This window comes from Tremella mesenterica (assembly GCF_000271645.1).
Source record: "Tremella mesenterica DSM 1558 unplaced genomic scaffold TREMEscaffold_7, whole genome shotgun sequence".
NCBI lineage: Eukaryota > Fungi > Basidiomycota > Tremellomycetes > Tremellales > Tremellaceae > Tremella > Tremella mesenterica.
The window spans coordinates 206,284-221,337 of record NW_006711231.1 but is presented as its reverse complement, the minus strand read 5'-3'; the positions used below and the strand labels follow the sequence as shown (position 1 = coordinate 221,337).

General features: G+C 49.2%; 4 protein-coding genes across 4 annotated transcripts; 3 read left to right on the top strand and 1 right to left on the bottom strand.

Moving 5' to 3' along the window:
• Positions 1 to 141: 141 nt before the first annotated feature.
• TREMEDRAFT_44425 (uncharacterized protein) lies at positions 142 to 1,892 on the top strand. Its single transcript, XM_007005296.1, has 5 exons — positions 142 to 300; positions 656 to 877; positions 1,155 to 1,345; positions 1,516 to 1,667; positions 1,742 to 1,892. The coding sequence occupies exons 1-5, from the start codon at positions 209 to 211 to the stop codon at positions 1,844 to 1,846; spliced, it is 762 nt and encodes a 253-aa protein (XP_007005358.1). The 5' UTR covers positions 142 to 208; the 3' UTR covers positions 1,847 to 1,892.
• A 234-nt stretch (positions 1,893 to 2,126) lies between these two features.
• On the bottom strand, positions 2,127 to 6,115 carry TREMEDRAFT_71840 (uncharacterized protein). The gene is made up of 6 exons (XM_007005474.1): positions 5,739 to 6,115; positions 5,339 to 5,545; positions 4,856 to 5,294; positions 3,551 to 4,808; positions 3,312 to 3,501; positions 2,127 to 3,097 (listed from the first exon to the last, which is right to left on the bottom strand). Exons 1-6 carry the CDS (start codon positions 5,887 to 5,889, stop codon positions 2,520 to 2,522), a joined length of 2,823 nt encoding a protein of 940 aa, XP_007005536.1. The 5' UTR covers positions 5,890 to 6,115; the 3' UTR covers positions 2,127 to 2,519.
• Positions 6,116 to 6,326: 211 nt separating this feature from the next.
• TREMEDRAFT_39506 (uncharacterized protein) lies at positions 6,327 to 9,165 on the top strand. Its single transcript, XM_007005271.1, has 9 exons — positions 6,327 to 6,474; positions 6,522 to 6,535; positions 6,584 to 6,608; positions 6,653 to 6,735; positions 6,865 to 7,236; positions 7,350 to 8,010; positions 8,127 to 8,302; positions 8,408 to 8,660; positions 8,822 to 9,165. Exons 1-9 carry the CDS (start codon positions 6,375 to 6,377, stop codon positions 9,103 to 9,105), a joined length of 1,968 nt encoding a protein of 655 aa, XP_007005333.1. The 5' UTR covers positions 6,327 to 6,374; the 3' UTR covers positions 9,106 to 9,165.
• A 509-nt stretch (positions 9,166 to 9,674) lies between these two features.
• TREMEDRAFT_63024 (uncharacterized protein) lies at positions 9,675 to 14,886 on the top strand (the record flags this gene model as incomplete). Its single annotated transcript, XM_007005354.1, has 10 exons — positions 9,675 to 10,586; positions 10,670 to 11,028; positions 11,177 to 11,510; positions 11,710 to 11,907; positions 12,025 to 12,283; positions 12,714 to 12,715; positions 12,977 to 13,186; positions 13,444 to 13,549; positions 13,640 to 14,174; positions 14,457 to 14,886. The coding sequence occupies 10 exons, from the start codon at positions 9,675 to 9,677 to the stop codon at positions 14,884 to 14,886; spliced, it is 3,345 nt and encodes a 1,114-aa protein (XP_007005416.1).
• Between the last annotated feature and the right edge of the window lie 168 nt (positions 14,887 to 15,054).

Genomic DNA, 15,054 nt, shown 5'->3' with positions numbered 1-15,054 from the left:
GTCCATTTCCATCCGGTGACTTCTTAGATTTTCCGTTACATTCGGAGCTAAGCAAAATTCAGCACTGGCAACTCCTTATTCCCGATGCCACATTTGTACTTCTCTCGGGAATACAACCTACTTCCGCGTTCTGATCCTTGACACAGTTGTTCTCTAAGCAGAGTGTAGAAGTGCATACCTTCGAATCATTCCATCCTAGATACATACAATGGCCGAACGAGGTGGATTTGGACGTGCACGCGGAACTAGAGGTAGGAGAGGACCCAGAAGGGGAGGTAAGAAAGAAGAGGAGAAGGAATGGTGAGTTTCTTCTGCTGTTTCCTTCCATCTCTCACCCTATGTTATCAGCGTGTTACTTCAAATCTACTTCTTGACCCTGGAGTTTGTTTCGAACATTCATCTCATCTCATGATCCAACATGAATGTCTTTTCCTCCCTGGCACCCTCTTCACTGGGACACATAACCTTGTGAAACTTCATATACCTTAATGTTTTGATCTGTCCTTACCTATACTTCATAGTCACACTTCTCTTTGATGTATCTTCATCTGGGAAGACGCTTGGGTATAATAGCGTTATATCTGTACTCTCAAGAGGGAGCAGAGATAAATAAGAGGGGAAAATTCGCATCAAATCGAACTGGGCTGATTATCAGGGTTCCAGTGACCAAGCTCGGTCGACTGGTGAAAGATGGAAAGATCAAGTCGATGGAAGAAATCTATCTCTTCTCTCTCCCTGTCAAAGAATTCCAGATTATCGACCTTTTCCTTCCTACACTCAAGGATGAAGTGATGAAGATTATGCCTGTGCAGAAACAGACTAGCGCTGGTCAGAGAACTAGGTTTAAGGCTTTCGTCGCTGTCGGTGATCATGATGGGTCAGTTGACTTGATCCTCCACATGTCTTCCCCCCCCCCCCCCCCTTTAATTGGCCCATCTCAAGTAGACACACCCACATCCGTCTTTGCTGTTACACGAGTCAATTCGGACGTCTTGCACCTCCTCGTAGCCTGTCTGTCTGTCTGTCTGTCGACTTATTGCTGTGGCTTCCGTGGCTTGCAGAGAGAAAGAAATGAGCCCTATAGGCGTAGATTTGGACAGACGGACGTACTCGGGTCATAGGAAAGAAAGCGTAAGATCCGTACTGACGCTCAGTCACGTTGGCCTGGGTGTCAAATGTGCCAAAGAAGTGGCTACCGCTATTAGGGGTGCTATCATCCTTGCCAAGCTTTCCATCGTCCCTGTCCGTCGAGGTTATTGGGGTACTCCTATTGCTGAACCCCACACTGTGCCATGCAAGGTTTCGGGAAAGTCTGGTTCGGTCATGTGTCGTTTGATCCCTGCTCGTGAGTTTCGACGTCACCCCTCTCCACATCATCTTATTGTTGATCTTTCTCTATCGTGTCAACCTGTCTGACATATGTTGGGGTACCCTCATTTGAGAGTGATTGTCCCAGTACGAATGCGGCAGATCATCAGTACCTCAGAATATGCTTCGAAAGTCACTAACACTCAGCCCGTGGTACTGGTATTGTTGCCGCCCCAGCCTCAAAACGAATGCTTCAAATGGCCGGTATTCAAGATTGTTACACCCAATCCAAAGGATCCACAGCTACTCAGGGTAACTTCGTCAAAGCCACCATGGCTGCTCTGGCCAAGACGTACGAGGTGGGTCATGATTTCCAATATCCTTCCCATCCACAATCATCCCTTGTCTAATGTATGAAAGTCGCTAATATCAGTTCCAATCTGTCGACTTGTGGCCCATCATACCCCCCGGTCTTACCCCTTACGACGAGCACGCAGTGCATCTCCAATTGGCTGCGAAGAAAGCCGGGTTGTACTAGGTCGAATATGTATATGGGTTTGATCATGCACAAATGACTCTTTCTTCCTGTCAGAAGTTGCTCCTGAGCCTTCTCACTTGACATGATCATACCGTGACCCGTTGACTCTTCGTCACTCTCAGTAATGCACACTTGAGGTCAAGGAGCGCATTCGCGTCACGCAATCCAAAGGCCACAACGACTTGGTAACAAAAGTCAGACGTCGAACATGCTCCTGTTGATAAAGTCAGCAGGAAGGATCTCTAAAAGATTGAAAACTGCTGCACTTGGATTACCCCAGCCATGCTCACGACCATTCATCGTCAGAAACCTACATACGATGAAGTGTTGGTCGTTTTGGGCGAAAAGAAGACAGGTTGATATGACCAACCCCTGTTGGATGTGGTGAGATGTGTTTTGGTTTGTTATGTACAGACTATCAAAGGTGGTGTTTTTCCCTCTCCTATCAAACTCATCCTCAATCTAATGATCACCTCTTTCTCTTTCTCCTCTCTCCTCTCTCTCTCTCCTCTCCTACCTCCCCTACCTCCTACCTCCTACCTCTCACCTTCTACCTCTCTTCCGTGAGACACATTCATATACCGCTCTAGCTGATCCCCTTTCCGACTCTTCTTTCTTACCCTACCTCCTCCAATCCCTTAAATGTGTCGAGGACAGGAAGTGATGACCAGAATCACTGAGGCCAACCGGAATATCCATTCCTGTTCCCAGCATAATGTCCGCCATATTGACCCCATTCTTGATTCCCATAAGCTCCATAACCATATGCACCAGGTCTTGCCTGTCCTTGAGTTTGGCCTTGACCTTGTTGAGTCTGTCCTTTTAATCCTTCATCAGGAGTAGCAGTTTGTCTTCCCGCATTTGTATTACTAGCATTTGAGTTGGAGTTTGTCGTGTTAGCCCCTGCGGTAGGAGTGGTGGTGTGCGTTCCTAGGAAACTATGTAATCCCCCTGTGTTGGGATACGAAGAAGATAAAGTTTGACCTTGAGCTTGAGCTGGGACGTGATGAGGTACGTTATGTTGACCATGAGATCCAAGGTGAGTTTGAGAAACATGAGGCTTATCGTACCTGTTCAAAGAGGCGAAAGATTGTTCGTCATATGTGTTTCCTACGCCTGAAAAGGGATAGCTTTGAGTAGGTGCGGCAGGTTTGGGTTGGGCTGGAGGAAGAGGAGCGGAAGGTTGACCATAGAGGTTACGCTGGGACATGGGATAGTATTGTTGGAAACCTGGTTGAGGGGCTTGACCATCTGATGGGTCAGTAGGGTTTCATCGTAAGTTCGGTACATGATGCTTAGCGGAGAGAGGGAGTTACTTTTCTCATGAATGACACAATGAGATTGACTGATGAATGAATGAATAAATTACGACACAAGATTGATGAGACAGGTCGAAATAGGAAAGTGACCGTGAGTGAAGGGTTTGGACAATAAACAGATTTGTAAATGATATAAAAGAACTTACAAGGCATGTACGGGTTGTAAGGCGCTTGCTGGTAATACATGTTTCCCATTTGACCATAGTAAGGTGCTCCTTGAGGTACTTGTTGACCATGCTGAGGGTGACCTCCGGTAGGCGTATGACTCTGAGCAGGTGTTTGCTTTTCTTCCATCGGCGGACGAGGGTAACCAGCACCAGAGTATGAATCGTATGTCTAGATAATCAGCACACATTGTGATACACGATAGGGCATGTAAACTTACCCTTTGACCATATTCGGCAGGTTGGTTCTGTTGACCGTAAAGATGCGATTGACTAAATCCAGAACCGAAACTGTCATATTGACCTTGACCCGCACCGGCGGCTTGTGGGGTTGCCGGTTGACCGGTTTGAGCATGTTGAGGTTGAGTGGCATGTTGACTTTCGGGAGTTTGAGCAGCCTGATGAGGAGATTGTCCGACTGAACCGTAATGTTCTTGTTGCCGACCGTACAAGTTGTGTTGCTGCTGTGGTTGGATCGAAGCTGGGGGTTCCAACGATTGAGCAGAGGGCGAAGTTTGTGGTTGAGCAGGCTGTTGTTGTTGATGATATTGATTTTGACTTTGGTAAGCGTGCATCTGTTGTTGTAGAGTTTGATGAGGGGCGAGATAACCTTGATGTTGTGCCGATGGCTGAGGTACGACAGGTTGAGCTGGTTGAGCTGTCTGATGAAGATACGTAGAAGTAGGCAGAGAAGAAGGTTGAGTAACGGAGGCTTGTTGAGCAGGGAGCACTGCAGCAGGTTGTACAGGTTGAGCAGGTGGGGGTTGGGGAGCTCGAATCGGTGAAGAGACGGGGGGAAGGGCGGTAGTACGAGGAGGACTCTGCGCAGCCAAAGTTGAAGGTAAGACGGGTTCTGGCACAGGAGCATCGATACCATCACCATTCATCCCTCCAAAGCTGAGACTGCCAAATTGCATCTCCATTGATGACAACCCACCGAGAGAAGGCGGAAGAACGACACCTTGATCATCGGCCGTTTTGTGTCTCATGGCAGATCGTGAGTTGGTCCGTGGTTGAAGTGCAAGTTGTGCTTGTGTCTTGGCGGCTAATGCGTTGAAACCTGGAGGGACAGTGTACGTCGTGACTGGTTCAGGAGCCAGAGGTGCGGCGGATTCAACGGGTGGTGGCTTAGATTGTGCCCATGATGGCTTAGCCCCAACACTCGCGATGGCAGGGTCGTCAAACTCTTCCTCTGCCAGTAGGGTTTCTTCCGGCAGTAATTCCTCCGCATGGCCATTGGTCTTCACCTCGATTGAAATCGTCTCGATAGTGACTGCGGCAGCGGCATCGAACTCGGATTGAGCAGGAGCATCTCCCCATCCTTCTACTTCCAGAGTGACAGTTTCTTCGACTATCTCTACGGGTACTTCGACATCGTCTTGTGCCACTGGCTCGTCTGACGTGACATCCTGCTTGACAGGTTCCGCAGGTATAGGCGCTGGAGCAGGGGGAGGTACGGGCTTGGGTTTCTCGGCAGGCCTTCTTGATCAGTCTTCTACGCTCTAACAAATATGGGGATGACTCACTTTGCGATCTGAGCCCAAGTCTTCTTGACCGCTGGAGCCGGGGCGGGAGGCACCGTAGGAGGAGCCACTTGAACAGGTCGTTTGATAGTTTCTTGCCAGCTCGATCCCCCTCGCGCCGCAGCCTTCTCGAGCTCGTTTCTGGCCGGAGCATCACCCAGACCACCAGCTGCTGAGAAATCGTCCGCCTTGCTGGCAGCAGCAGGAGCTAAATCATCCTCGCCTTCTCCCCAACCGCCATCGATTTTGGAGTCCACGAGGGGAGCTTCACTCCAACCGTTCTCGTCCGCACCCTCAGAGGTAGCTTGTGCGACTTGATTCGCCCATCCTTCCGTGGTAGTTGCTGTGGTCGTAGGCAAGTCCTTGCTTTTGCCATTCGCATTGGTGAATCCGCCTCGACCTCGGGCACCACCTCGACCTCCTCTTGCGCCTCGAAACGGTTCTGTAAGGTCAGTCATGTCGCGAGGGATGAGGATGTCGGCTCACCGCCGCCTCGACCACCTCGACCGCCACGTCCACCTCGGCCACCACGTCCGCCACGACCAGCTCGGCCTTCAACATCTCCATTGACGGCTTCCCACCCGCCAGAGTCAGCATTTCTGTTGGTGTGAGCCTTGGATGAGGGTACATCCTTAGTGGCGGGCTTGGAACTCTTCTTCCGCGAAGTCGCCTGGGTGAACTGGGACGCTCGGCCTGCACGTAAAATATCGGATAATGGACAGGCGAATGATGATGAGATGACGGCGCGAATAAAGAGGGACCGATTTTGGCATGTCAATGGGAGAAGATAGCGTCAGCATAGATGTCCCAGGAGCAGAAGTTGAGTTGTGACAGCGGCATGAAAAGTTTGGGACATGAGAACGGGAAGAATCGCATCATCACGCACCTTCGGTGATCATCAATGCCGCTTCCTCCACGTTTCCCTTGGCGTCTTGTAGCGTGAAGGCCAGGTCACCTTCATCCCAAGAGGGAAAGAGACCTTGCAGCTGCCCAATCTGCGAGTGGTACTTTCTCGCCAGCTCGTCTACGGCCGACATGGTGTTTTGATGAGAATCGTTTCTGGTCGCGGGTCAGGTTGATAGGAAGAGACGAAAGGAGGTATGAGATGAAGGTGCAGACAGCTATGTGAGCTCTTTCTGTTGAAAGTCACGGAGGAGTGAAAGTGTCTGTGGAAGCCTTGTTGCCTATGATGAGAGGCTTCGTGTGAGTACAAGACTTATAAGGTGGGAGATGAAGAAAAGGGGGTGAGTGAAAGATGAATGAGAAAATCTAAGTAGCCAAGGGGAGGAAAGGAAGGAGACGTGCACCGGGGACGTGAAACTTCAAACCGCCACATTGTCTATTATTCTTGACACAGGGGTATAATCCCGCGATATTCCGATATAATGCCACGTCATGTCAATCAGGGCAGGGGATGAGATTTTGACGTTCACCTCTTCCATCTCCCTCTCGTACTAGGTATATATATACAACACTCAAATTTGCTGGCAACCTCTGATACGCCCCAAGGCAGCTGCTCAACATGGCCAGTCTATCTGGCCTTCAGGCCATCACCCCCGTACCTACATCCTCCGAGTTCATCGACATTGTTCTCAATGCGACGATGCGCAAGACCCCCACAGGTGAGCTGCTTCCCTTACAACGACGTCTTGAACATGCTGACTCTCAGTGATTCATAAGAATGTGAGTTCGGTTGATTAGACGGCCAGAAGAATCACTGACAGCTCTTAGTTTAAGATCTCGCGTATCAGAAGCTGTAAGCTCTCAGACCAGTTTTTTGATAGGACACTCATCAGGCAGTCTACATGCGGAAGGTCAAGTTCACCCAAGACATGTTCGACGAAAAGCTCGGCAAGATCATCTCGGAGTTCCCTGTCCTTGACGTGAGTCAGCTCTCCCTTGGACTGTCTCCTTGGTGCCCCATCTTTACTGTGCCACAGCAACATGTATTGTCCCGTCGTGATCCTGATCAAATTTGCCTGGTGCACGCTTTGCTTTGAGCTGACCACGAGAACCTCCACCCTTTCCTTAGCTCTCTTCTCAACGTCCTGTATGACAAAAATCACTACAAAATCGCCCTCGGCCAGCTCAATACGTGCCGGCACCTCATCTCTCAAGTGGCGAAGGACTACTGTCGTCTGCTCAAATTTGGCGACTCCCTCTACCGGTGTAAGCAACTCAAGCGTGCTGCTCTGGGTCGTATGGCGACCATCATGAAGAGACAAAAGGACCCACTCGCATATTTAGAGCAAGTTCGGCAACACATCAGCCGTTTACCGGCCATCGACCCGAACACACGGACGCTGTTGATCTGTGGATACCCGAATGTGGGCAAGAGCAGTTTCATCAACAAGATTACCAGAGCGGATGTGGATGTTCAGCCAGTGAGTGTCACTGTCGTCCACCATTTCCACCTAATTGAGACATTCCGCAATTTGACGTTCGAGCTCGCAAGGCACGAGCTGCGATATCGGAGAGAGAAGTTCTGACTCCACAGTATGCCTTCACCACTAAATCCCTTTTCGTCGGTCACATGGATTACCGTTATCTTCGATGGCAAGTCATCGACACCCCCGGTGTTCTCGACCACCCTCTGGAAGAGATGAACACCATCGAGATGCAGTCTATCACCGCTCTCGCTCACTTACGAAGTGCGGTACTATATTTTATGGACCTCTCCGAGCAGTGTGGTTACTCCGTCGAAGCACAGTGCAAGCTTTTTCATTCTATCAAACCGCTTTTCCAAAACAAACCCACTTTACTGGTCATAAACAAGATTGACATCGTCCGTCTATCAGATCTCACTCCTGAGAATCGAGAATTTCTTGACAGCATCCTCTCCGACAAATCCGTCACGGTGGTGGAGACATCGACCTACACTGAGGAGGGTGTTATTGATGTCCGAAACAAGGCTTGTGACATTCTCCTGGCCCACAGAGTAGAACAGAAGATGCGGGGTACCCGAATAGATCACGTGGCGAACAAGATCCACATTGCCATGCCGCAAAAGAGGGATGATGTAGAGAGGACACCATTCATTCCAGATTCGGCGAAGAATAGAGTCAAGTACGATAAAACTGATCCTGATCGCCGTCGCTTGGAAAGGGACGAGGAGCAAGAGATCGAGAATATGCGCATCTTCACTCAGGATCTCAAGAGTGAGTCATTGTTCAGCACCGTGCTACTCTCTATCCCTTTCATTCTATCCTCATCTCACCCCGCATCGAAAATTTGTACCCCTCAGGGGATGATGGTCGTGGCTAACCATCGACAGAGAATTATCTACTTGCGGACGATTCATGGAAATACGATGTCGTGCCGGAAATTTGGCAAGGAAAGAATGTGGCCGACTTCATCGACCCGGATATCGAGGCCAAACTGGATGCGTTGGAGCGCGAAGAAGAAAGGCTGGAGGCGGAGGGCTTCTACGCATCTGACGATGAGGACATCGTGAGTTATTCCACTTCAAATCCTGTCGATTGAAGCGTCCGAACGCCATTTGAGAACTGCAAGACCCAAGACCCTCAGTCGTATCGGTCCGAAGCTGAACTCTAGATTGACTCGGATGAGGAAGACTTCCGTGCCGCCGCGAAGCAAGTCAGCGAACGAAAAGCCGTGGTTAAGAAGATGTCGCAGGATAAGAACAAGCTTCAGAACCGACCAATCATACCTCGGAAGAAACGACATGTCACCTTGTCTGAGATGACTAATGGAATGCGCAAGTCTGGTATTGATCCTGCTCGCTTGGAGAAACGTGCGGAGAGATTATTGACACAAAAGCGAGAGGCGTGGGAGGCAAAAGAGCAAAGTGAGTCACTCATGTTCTTTCCCCCTTCACCACTCACATCGACCTCGGTCAAATGCAGGCGTCTCATCCAGCGTACGTCAAAAAATGGTCATGTCTGTCCGTTCCTGCCGACTGAATACATCTCTCAAGCATGCTAAGCAAGGAATGGGGCTGACGTCCAGATGACACAGGAATGGACCAAGACGGAGATGTCGAAATGGACTCGCAAGTGCCTTCGAAGGGTAAACGAGCTCTCACTTCGGCTCGTGGTCCCCGTGCACACAGACAGTACGCCGGTCTGGCGACACAGGGACAAAGCGAAAAAGCTGTCGAGCTTCGTAAATTCGCTCAGAGGACGCCAAACAGATTGGCCAAAGCCAGCGAGAGTGATAGACATGTACCTATCACGAAGCCGAAGTGGTTGTTGGCTGGTAAACGCAAGGGCGGAAAGACGGACAGGCGGTAGTCGTTTAGATGAGTTGAGTTGTAGATATTACATTGGTCATCATGTAGTTAGTGAGCATCACTTGCAACTCTTGCTGTACACATTTCACAAAACATTATTGTCGCACGAAATGCTCTGCCGTGAAGAGTAATCAGCGATAATCGTAAGCAGGTAGGTACGAATGCGCATAGCACTTGTCGAAATTATCAGTAGGATGCACCTGGATTCATGCCGTACTAGTACTCGTAGTTACTCGTACTTTTAGTGCTAGGGTATGATTGGATCGTAATGGCTTTGCTCTATCTGTCCAACCCCAGTTCATCTTGCAAAACATGGACCGTTTGCGACCAGGGAATTCGAATCTAATTCACTCTCCAGTCCGTATTGTCTACCTTGGAGATGTAGCTCTCTTTGTGGAACAAGTCTGCATGTGATTTCACCCATATTTCGCCCGCAGGATATTGGCTAGGATCGAGGGGGTTTATGACGGAATCATTTTTTTGGGCCACCAGGCTCCTCCATTCCACTCGAATTTGCACAACTTACACATCTTTCCTTTCCATGGTGCATGGTGCAGGTAAAGCAACAACATGGCTGTCATTCCTTCACATTCCCCGTCAGCAGCGCTCCAAGGACGTATCCTCCCTCATCTCATTCGAACGCTACCTCCATCCGCTACGCAGATCCCAGTTGGTCCCCACGCTGAATATCCTATCTCCCCGGAGCAGCTCTCGAACCTGCGTATAATCCTCCGTATACTTGCGAGCCAGTCATTGGTCAAAGTCACCGAGCTTCGATCCTCTCAATATGCCATAGATTCCTCAAACCCGTCCTCCAGACTCCCTCATCCTCCAACTTTACCCTTACAACTTCTTCTCCGTATCCCTGACCATCACCTCACTGTTGAAACCCTTCTCGATTGTATCATCGCATATCGTAATCTTCCTTCTGTCGTCAACAGCGTTGTGGAGCGGGTACCGGCTCAAACCATAGAGGAATTTCGAGAGGTAGTCACGTCAATCACTATGCGGCTGGCAAGTTTTGCTTCGACGAAGACCAAGCCCAACGGTACCAACGGGGAGGAAAGTGACTTGGCAAGGATAGGAAGAGCGGTGATAACTTTGCTGAGTATAGTTCGCTCACACCCTCTTCTCCTCGCTCTTGTTCTGGAAGAAGCATCCGGTGTCTTTCCTTCTCTAGGCAGGATCTATGCGGCCTTGAACGACCTTTCGACGGACGGGCAGGGAGGGGTAAGAATTTTGGTACTTCAAATCAAAGAATATCTCCTATCCCTTGTTCACACTTTACTAGACAAAGTAAGAAACCAGCCAACGAGCTATACAACACTCAAGTCACTCATCACCATTGGCTCAGAAGAAGGGAGGACGTTGTTGGACATGGGTCTCAAAGGCGATTATGAGGCTATCTTCGAGCGTGGGGAGATTGGAGATGAGGAGAGGGAGATATTGCACAGTTTGAGGGAAGTTGTGACTCAAGACCCTGTGAGCTCGCTGTCAGCACTTCTTCACTACTCTCAATTACCGATCTCTGACTGGGGTATTTTGATGCAGAGCTGACTGACCAGAGAGTCGAGGTCGTTCTCTCCCTTTTTCCTCACCTTCCGCCAAAGATGATCGTGTCAGCCCTCAATCATCCTCGTTACTCCTCTTCGTCTTCGTCCCACAGCCCAGAGGAGGCTGCCGCGCCCCTCATCGAGGCAATTCTAGGAGGCGGGATAGACCTGCCTCCTGAACTGGCGGATCTCAAAGCCACTTTGTGCCGAGACTTGGGGCCAAACGAGGGACGCGCTGGCGCCGTTTCGGCATCGGTGACAAACAACGCAGGCAGTGACGGACAGAGGGAGAAGGAGAGAAAAGACGAGAGGAGAAACATATGGGATGCTGAACTGGACATGTCGAGATTGAAACTAGGAAAAGATGACACGTTAGTTCTCTCCGTCGGTCACACATATGCCCATTCCTCGATCTCTTCTCGTGTAAGCATCGCATGGGTATGCTAATCTAACATCTGTGGTGAAATCCCTGCATGCTTGAGACCTATCCCTCTTTTGGATTCTCCTGGCTGATCTCAGAACCTTACCGCAGCTGGGGAATGCTATACCAGATCATCTACGAGAGTCTATACTCCGTCTCGTAGAGTCTCAAGAGGAAGAAGCTGCAGCTCAGGAAGCCGCCATAGCCGAGGCGCATGCTTGGGTCACCCCTTCCGATGGAGAAAGAGTGGGTTCTTTGACTGTGGGAAATGGTGTCAGATCAGGATCAGGACGTCGGTCTGAAATATGGGTTGAAAATACGACATTAGGGGATGAGACGGGTTTGGAGGATGATGCGGCCTTTGTGATGATGATGGCCGCGAGTGGGGAAAGCAGTGAGCCGGACGAAACTTCGGGCAGTCATAAGATAACTGTGAGCTGGCTGTCTCTCGCCCTGGGCTGCTTTCTGCGGATCTTACTTGACCCCATTTTTAATCTCCCTGTTCACTCATTTACCTCGTTGGTTCTCGTGCACGGTCGAGCTCGCAGTATCCGACGGAGTAATGGTCTAGTCATCATGTTGGGGGGTCGTGTGGTCTGAAACGCATTTTGGAGGACGCTGACAAATGCAGCGAAAGCCCAGAAACGCTCCTACTACCCAGTACAACGTCGATCAGCAGACTCGTCTCGAGTTGGCTTATCTCACCAACCCTGCGCTCTTCGACAGAGACGCGAACACGAGACGCAGCGAGAAACGGAAGAAGCTAAAGGAAGAAACTGGACTGGATGATTCACAGTTGGAAGGGTGGAGGATTCATTTGGAGAGGAACGTGAGTCTTACCCCTCAGGAATCGACGTCGGTCTCAATCTCAACCTGAAGTCTCCGGCGACTAGCTGAGGGAAATTGCATATGGCTCAGACGTCAATGATTAGACGCTGATGACTAGCCACACAAAGAAGCCATTCTCGCAAGACATCAATACATTCCCATACCCAATAATGCCTATCTTCCCGAAGCTCCAGAGTCATCAGCATCGCATATCAGCGGGCGTGGTCGTGGAGGTGGAGGTGGAGGTGGTCGCGGTAGATCGCGAGGTAGGGGACATAGTTGGGGAGGCAGCACCGGTGGTCATTTAGGAGACATCAGTGACGGAGGAAGTCGGGGTGGCGGGAGTGGTAATGAACGTGGCGGAGGTCGTGGACGTGGTGAGCATGGCGGTGGGGGCAGAGGAAGGGGAGGACGGGGAAGAGGAGAGAATAAAGGGAGTAGAGGGCATCAAAACCAAACTAGGACGAGGGGTCATGATCGCAAGATGGGCAAAATGGGAGTCTTGTGATTTCCCCTTTTCTAATCATCTAGCAAGCCCCCTCTCAGTTTCTGTCCCTTGGTTCATCCTATTCGCCTCTCAATAAAGTGTTTGACACACCGAAAGACAAGCTGGATGGAACACGTCTTACATCGCTCAACATGGAAAGAACACAACATGCATATCCTACCTTTCCCGACCTCCGTCATTCACCTCCACACTTAGACCGTGCGAAAGTGTCAGCACCGCTTTGAGGCACGGAGTCTCCGACGGACGATTGGAGGACCCATTCCGACCTTGCGGGGGAGGTAAGTAAGGACTACGGACAGTTGTGAGTGAAAGTGGAGGTGATTACTGATTTTGTACTAAGTGCTAAGAAAGGGAGCACAGCTTTAACGATCTGGTTTATACTTAAGCTACCGTTGTGTTGTTTCAATCTTACTCCCTTTTACCCCTAGATCTGACTCTTCTTCTCACATCGACTCCTTGTAGTCGTATCTCAGCGTCTTTGTTGTCGATCTACCAAACTCAAGAACGTCTCCTCGCGAGGTGGACATACAGTCTGACAAAGAGAATCAACCTTGACGCGTAGGACACGGAGAAAGTATTTACTCGTACTTGGCAAGAAACGAACGACAGGATGTCTACTCAAAATCAACTGGGTGAACTTGTACCTCTTTTGAGAACGGCCTTGATGGCTCATACATCCATTCCGGAGGTGCGAGAAGCTTGGAATAGTCTCGAACCTGTGTTGGAAGCTTCTCTAGGTGATTTGGCTCGTAATGATAGGATAGAAGGAACAGTAAGTTTTTCATTCCTTTTGACCAATCACCCATTTATAAACCCACCATACCCCAGAATTTTGGTTTGTCTCTGTTGAACCTCATTCCCTGTACTTCTCGTGATTTGTGCTTGTCACTTTACTCATCCGTCCACCTATCGCTCTATATCCCTTGTAAAGTCCTTCACTGAGAAGATCCAAGGCAAATCCAGGTCAATTCATGATTATTCTTTCGACAGAATATTCAACGGAAGATTTTCGACGATGCTGACACAAAGAACCCTGAGCCCGTTCCATCTGTTTCTTCTGGATTGGAACCAGTATCTCCTCTTTTGTTATCAGAACCTCAAGATGATCTAGAATCTAAAGAATCCACAATTGAACGTATGTCCCATCTCTCTCTTTTCCCATTCCTCTGCTCTGATTCATCACTACACCAATCCAACACTGTATTCCAGTTCAAGCTAATGTCAGGAACCTCACCTCCGATCACTCCCGTCCCTGTACAATCAAACCAAACTCCTGACAACCGGACCCATCTCACAATCCCTCTTCCAACTCACACTTTGATCATCTCTTCCATTCAAAATTCTCTCACACATCTTTCAAACTTGACCATCTCCTCTTCTCAAGCTATCCAAAGACACGTGATACCTCCTACTGGATTACTATCCGTTCAAGCAGGTTCTCCACTATCACGTATCATCTCAAAACGTCCATCTATCCGTCTTTCCGATGAATGGGAACAATCCGTTTTGGTTCCACAAGATGGGTATGACCAAGATCAAGATAGGAATCATGTAATTGCTCAAGATGGATTTTCTCAAGGTTACCAAAGGAATCATGATGATGGGAATGTAATGGGTTTGACACGAGGAGAAAGGTTTGTGGAGGGTCTGAAAAGTATCGTTGAATGGACATTGTCTTTGTCCATCGGAGGAATATTGTTTTTCTTCGTCTTTGCGAGTTTATGGATTGTCACTAGGACTTGGGCGGTTGAAAAAGCTTTGTGAGTTTCCTCCCCCCCTCTTCCCTGATTCTCATCCACCCCCTACCCCACCTTGAGCACGAAAACATCCTATCCGCAGTCAGTGCTAGGTCGTACGGCCATTCATTAGTTTGGTTCTGACCATCGTGATTTCTTCAAAATTGTGGTAGAGTTTTTTTTTTTCAGTCAATCAATTAATCAAACCAAAAGATGAGCAGGAGGTAGGTCAGAAGAAGATAGAGTGACAGATGGAGAAAAATTACTTTCAGCTACACAAGAATCGTAGCAAGCTGATATAAATAGCGCAGCAGTATTCTCGACTTTTTCACTCTTTTTCATCCTCTTATGGATCTTGGTGATACTTACCAAAGGTCCCATCCGTCTTTTCCATCGTCATGGGTATATCAATTCGGAACATTCCGGATCTCCCATCCCATCGAACCATTTGAGCGGAGTGGAAGGCTCGAGTGATCGTGGTGGACAAAGAGTTGGGGAGGGTGTGATGGAGGGACGAGTAGTTAGAGAAGTAATCCGGGATGTGCAAGTGGAGGAAGGTGAGGGTATTGGGCAGAAGGGAAAATTTGGAGGAAGTGCGGGAAGTGGGAAATTCCCACAGGGGAAAAACAGGAATGAACAACCTGAACAATGTGAGAATGGGGATGAAGGGATGGAAGGTAGAGGTGATATTGTTTTACCCCCTTCTCCCCAGTTAGAATTAGGCAAGGGCCATTGAATTTGGATTTGATTCCTATTGACATTTCTACTTTTTCTTCTAATCCCCTTCATCTAGTCTAACGTTTCTTTTTTTCGTCCATACCCGTCCCTTCTCCCTTTTTGTGAAAGTTCTTCCTTCGGACACAGCCATGGTCAGGTTATCATTTCTCCGAACCGATCGAAAAGT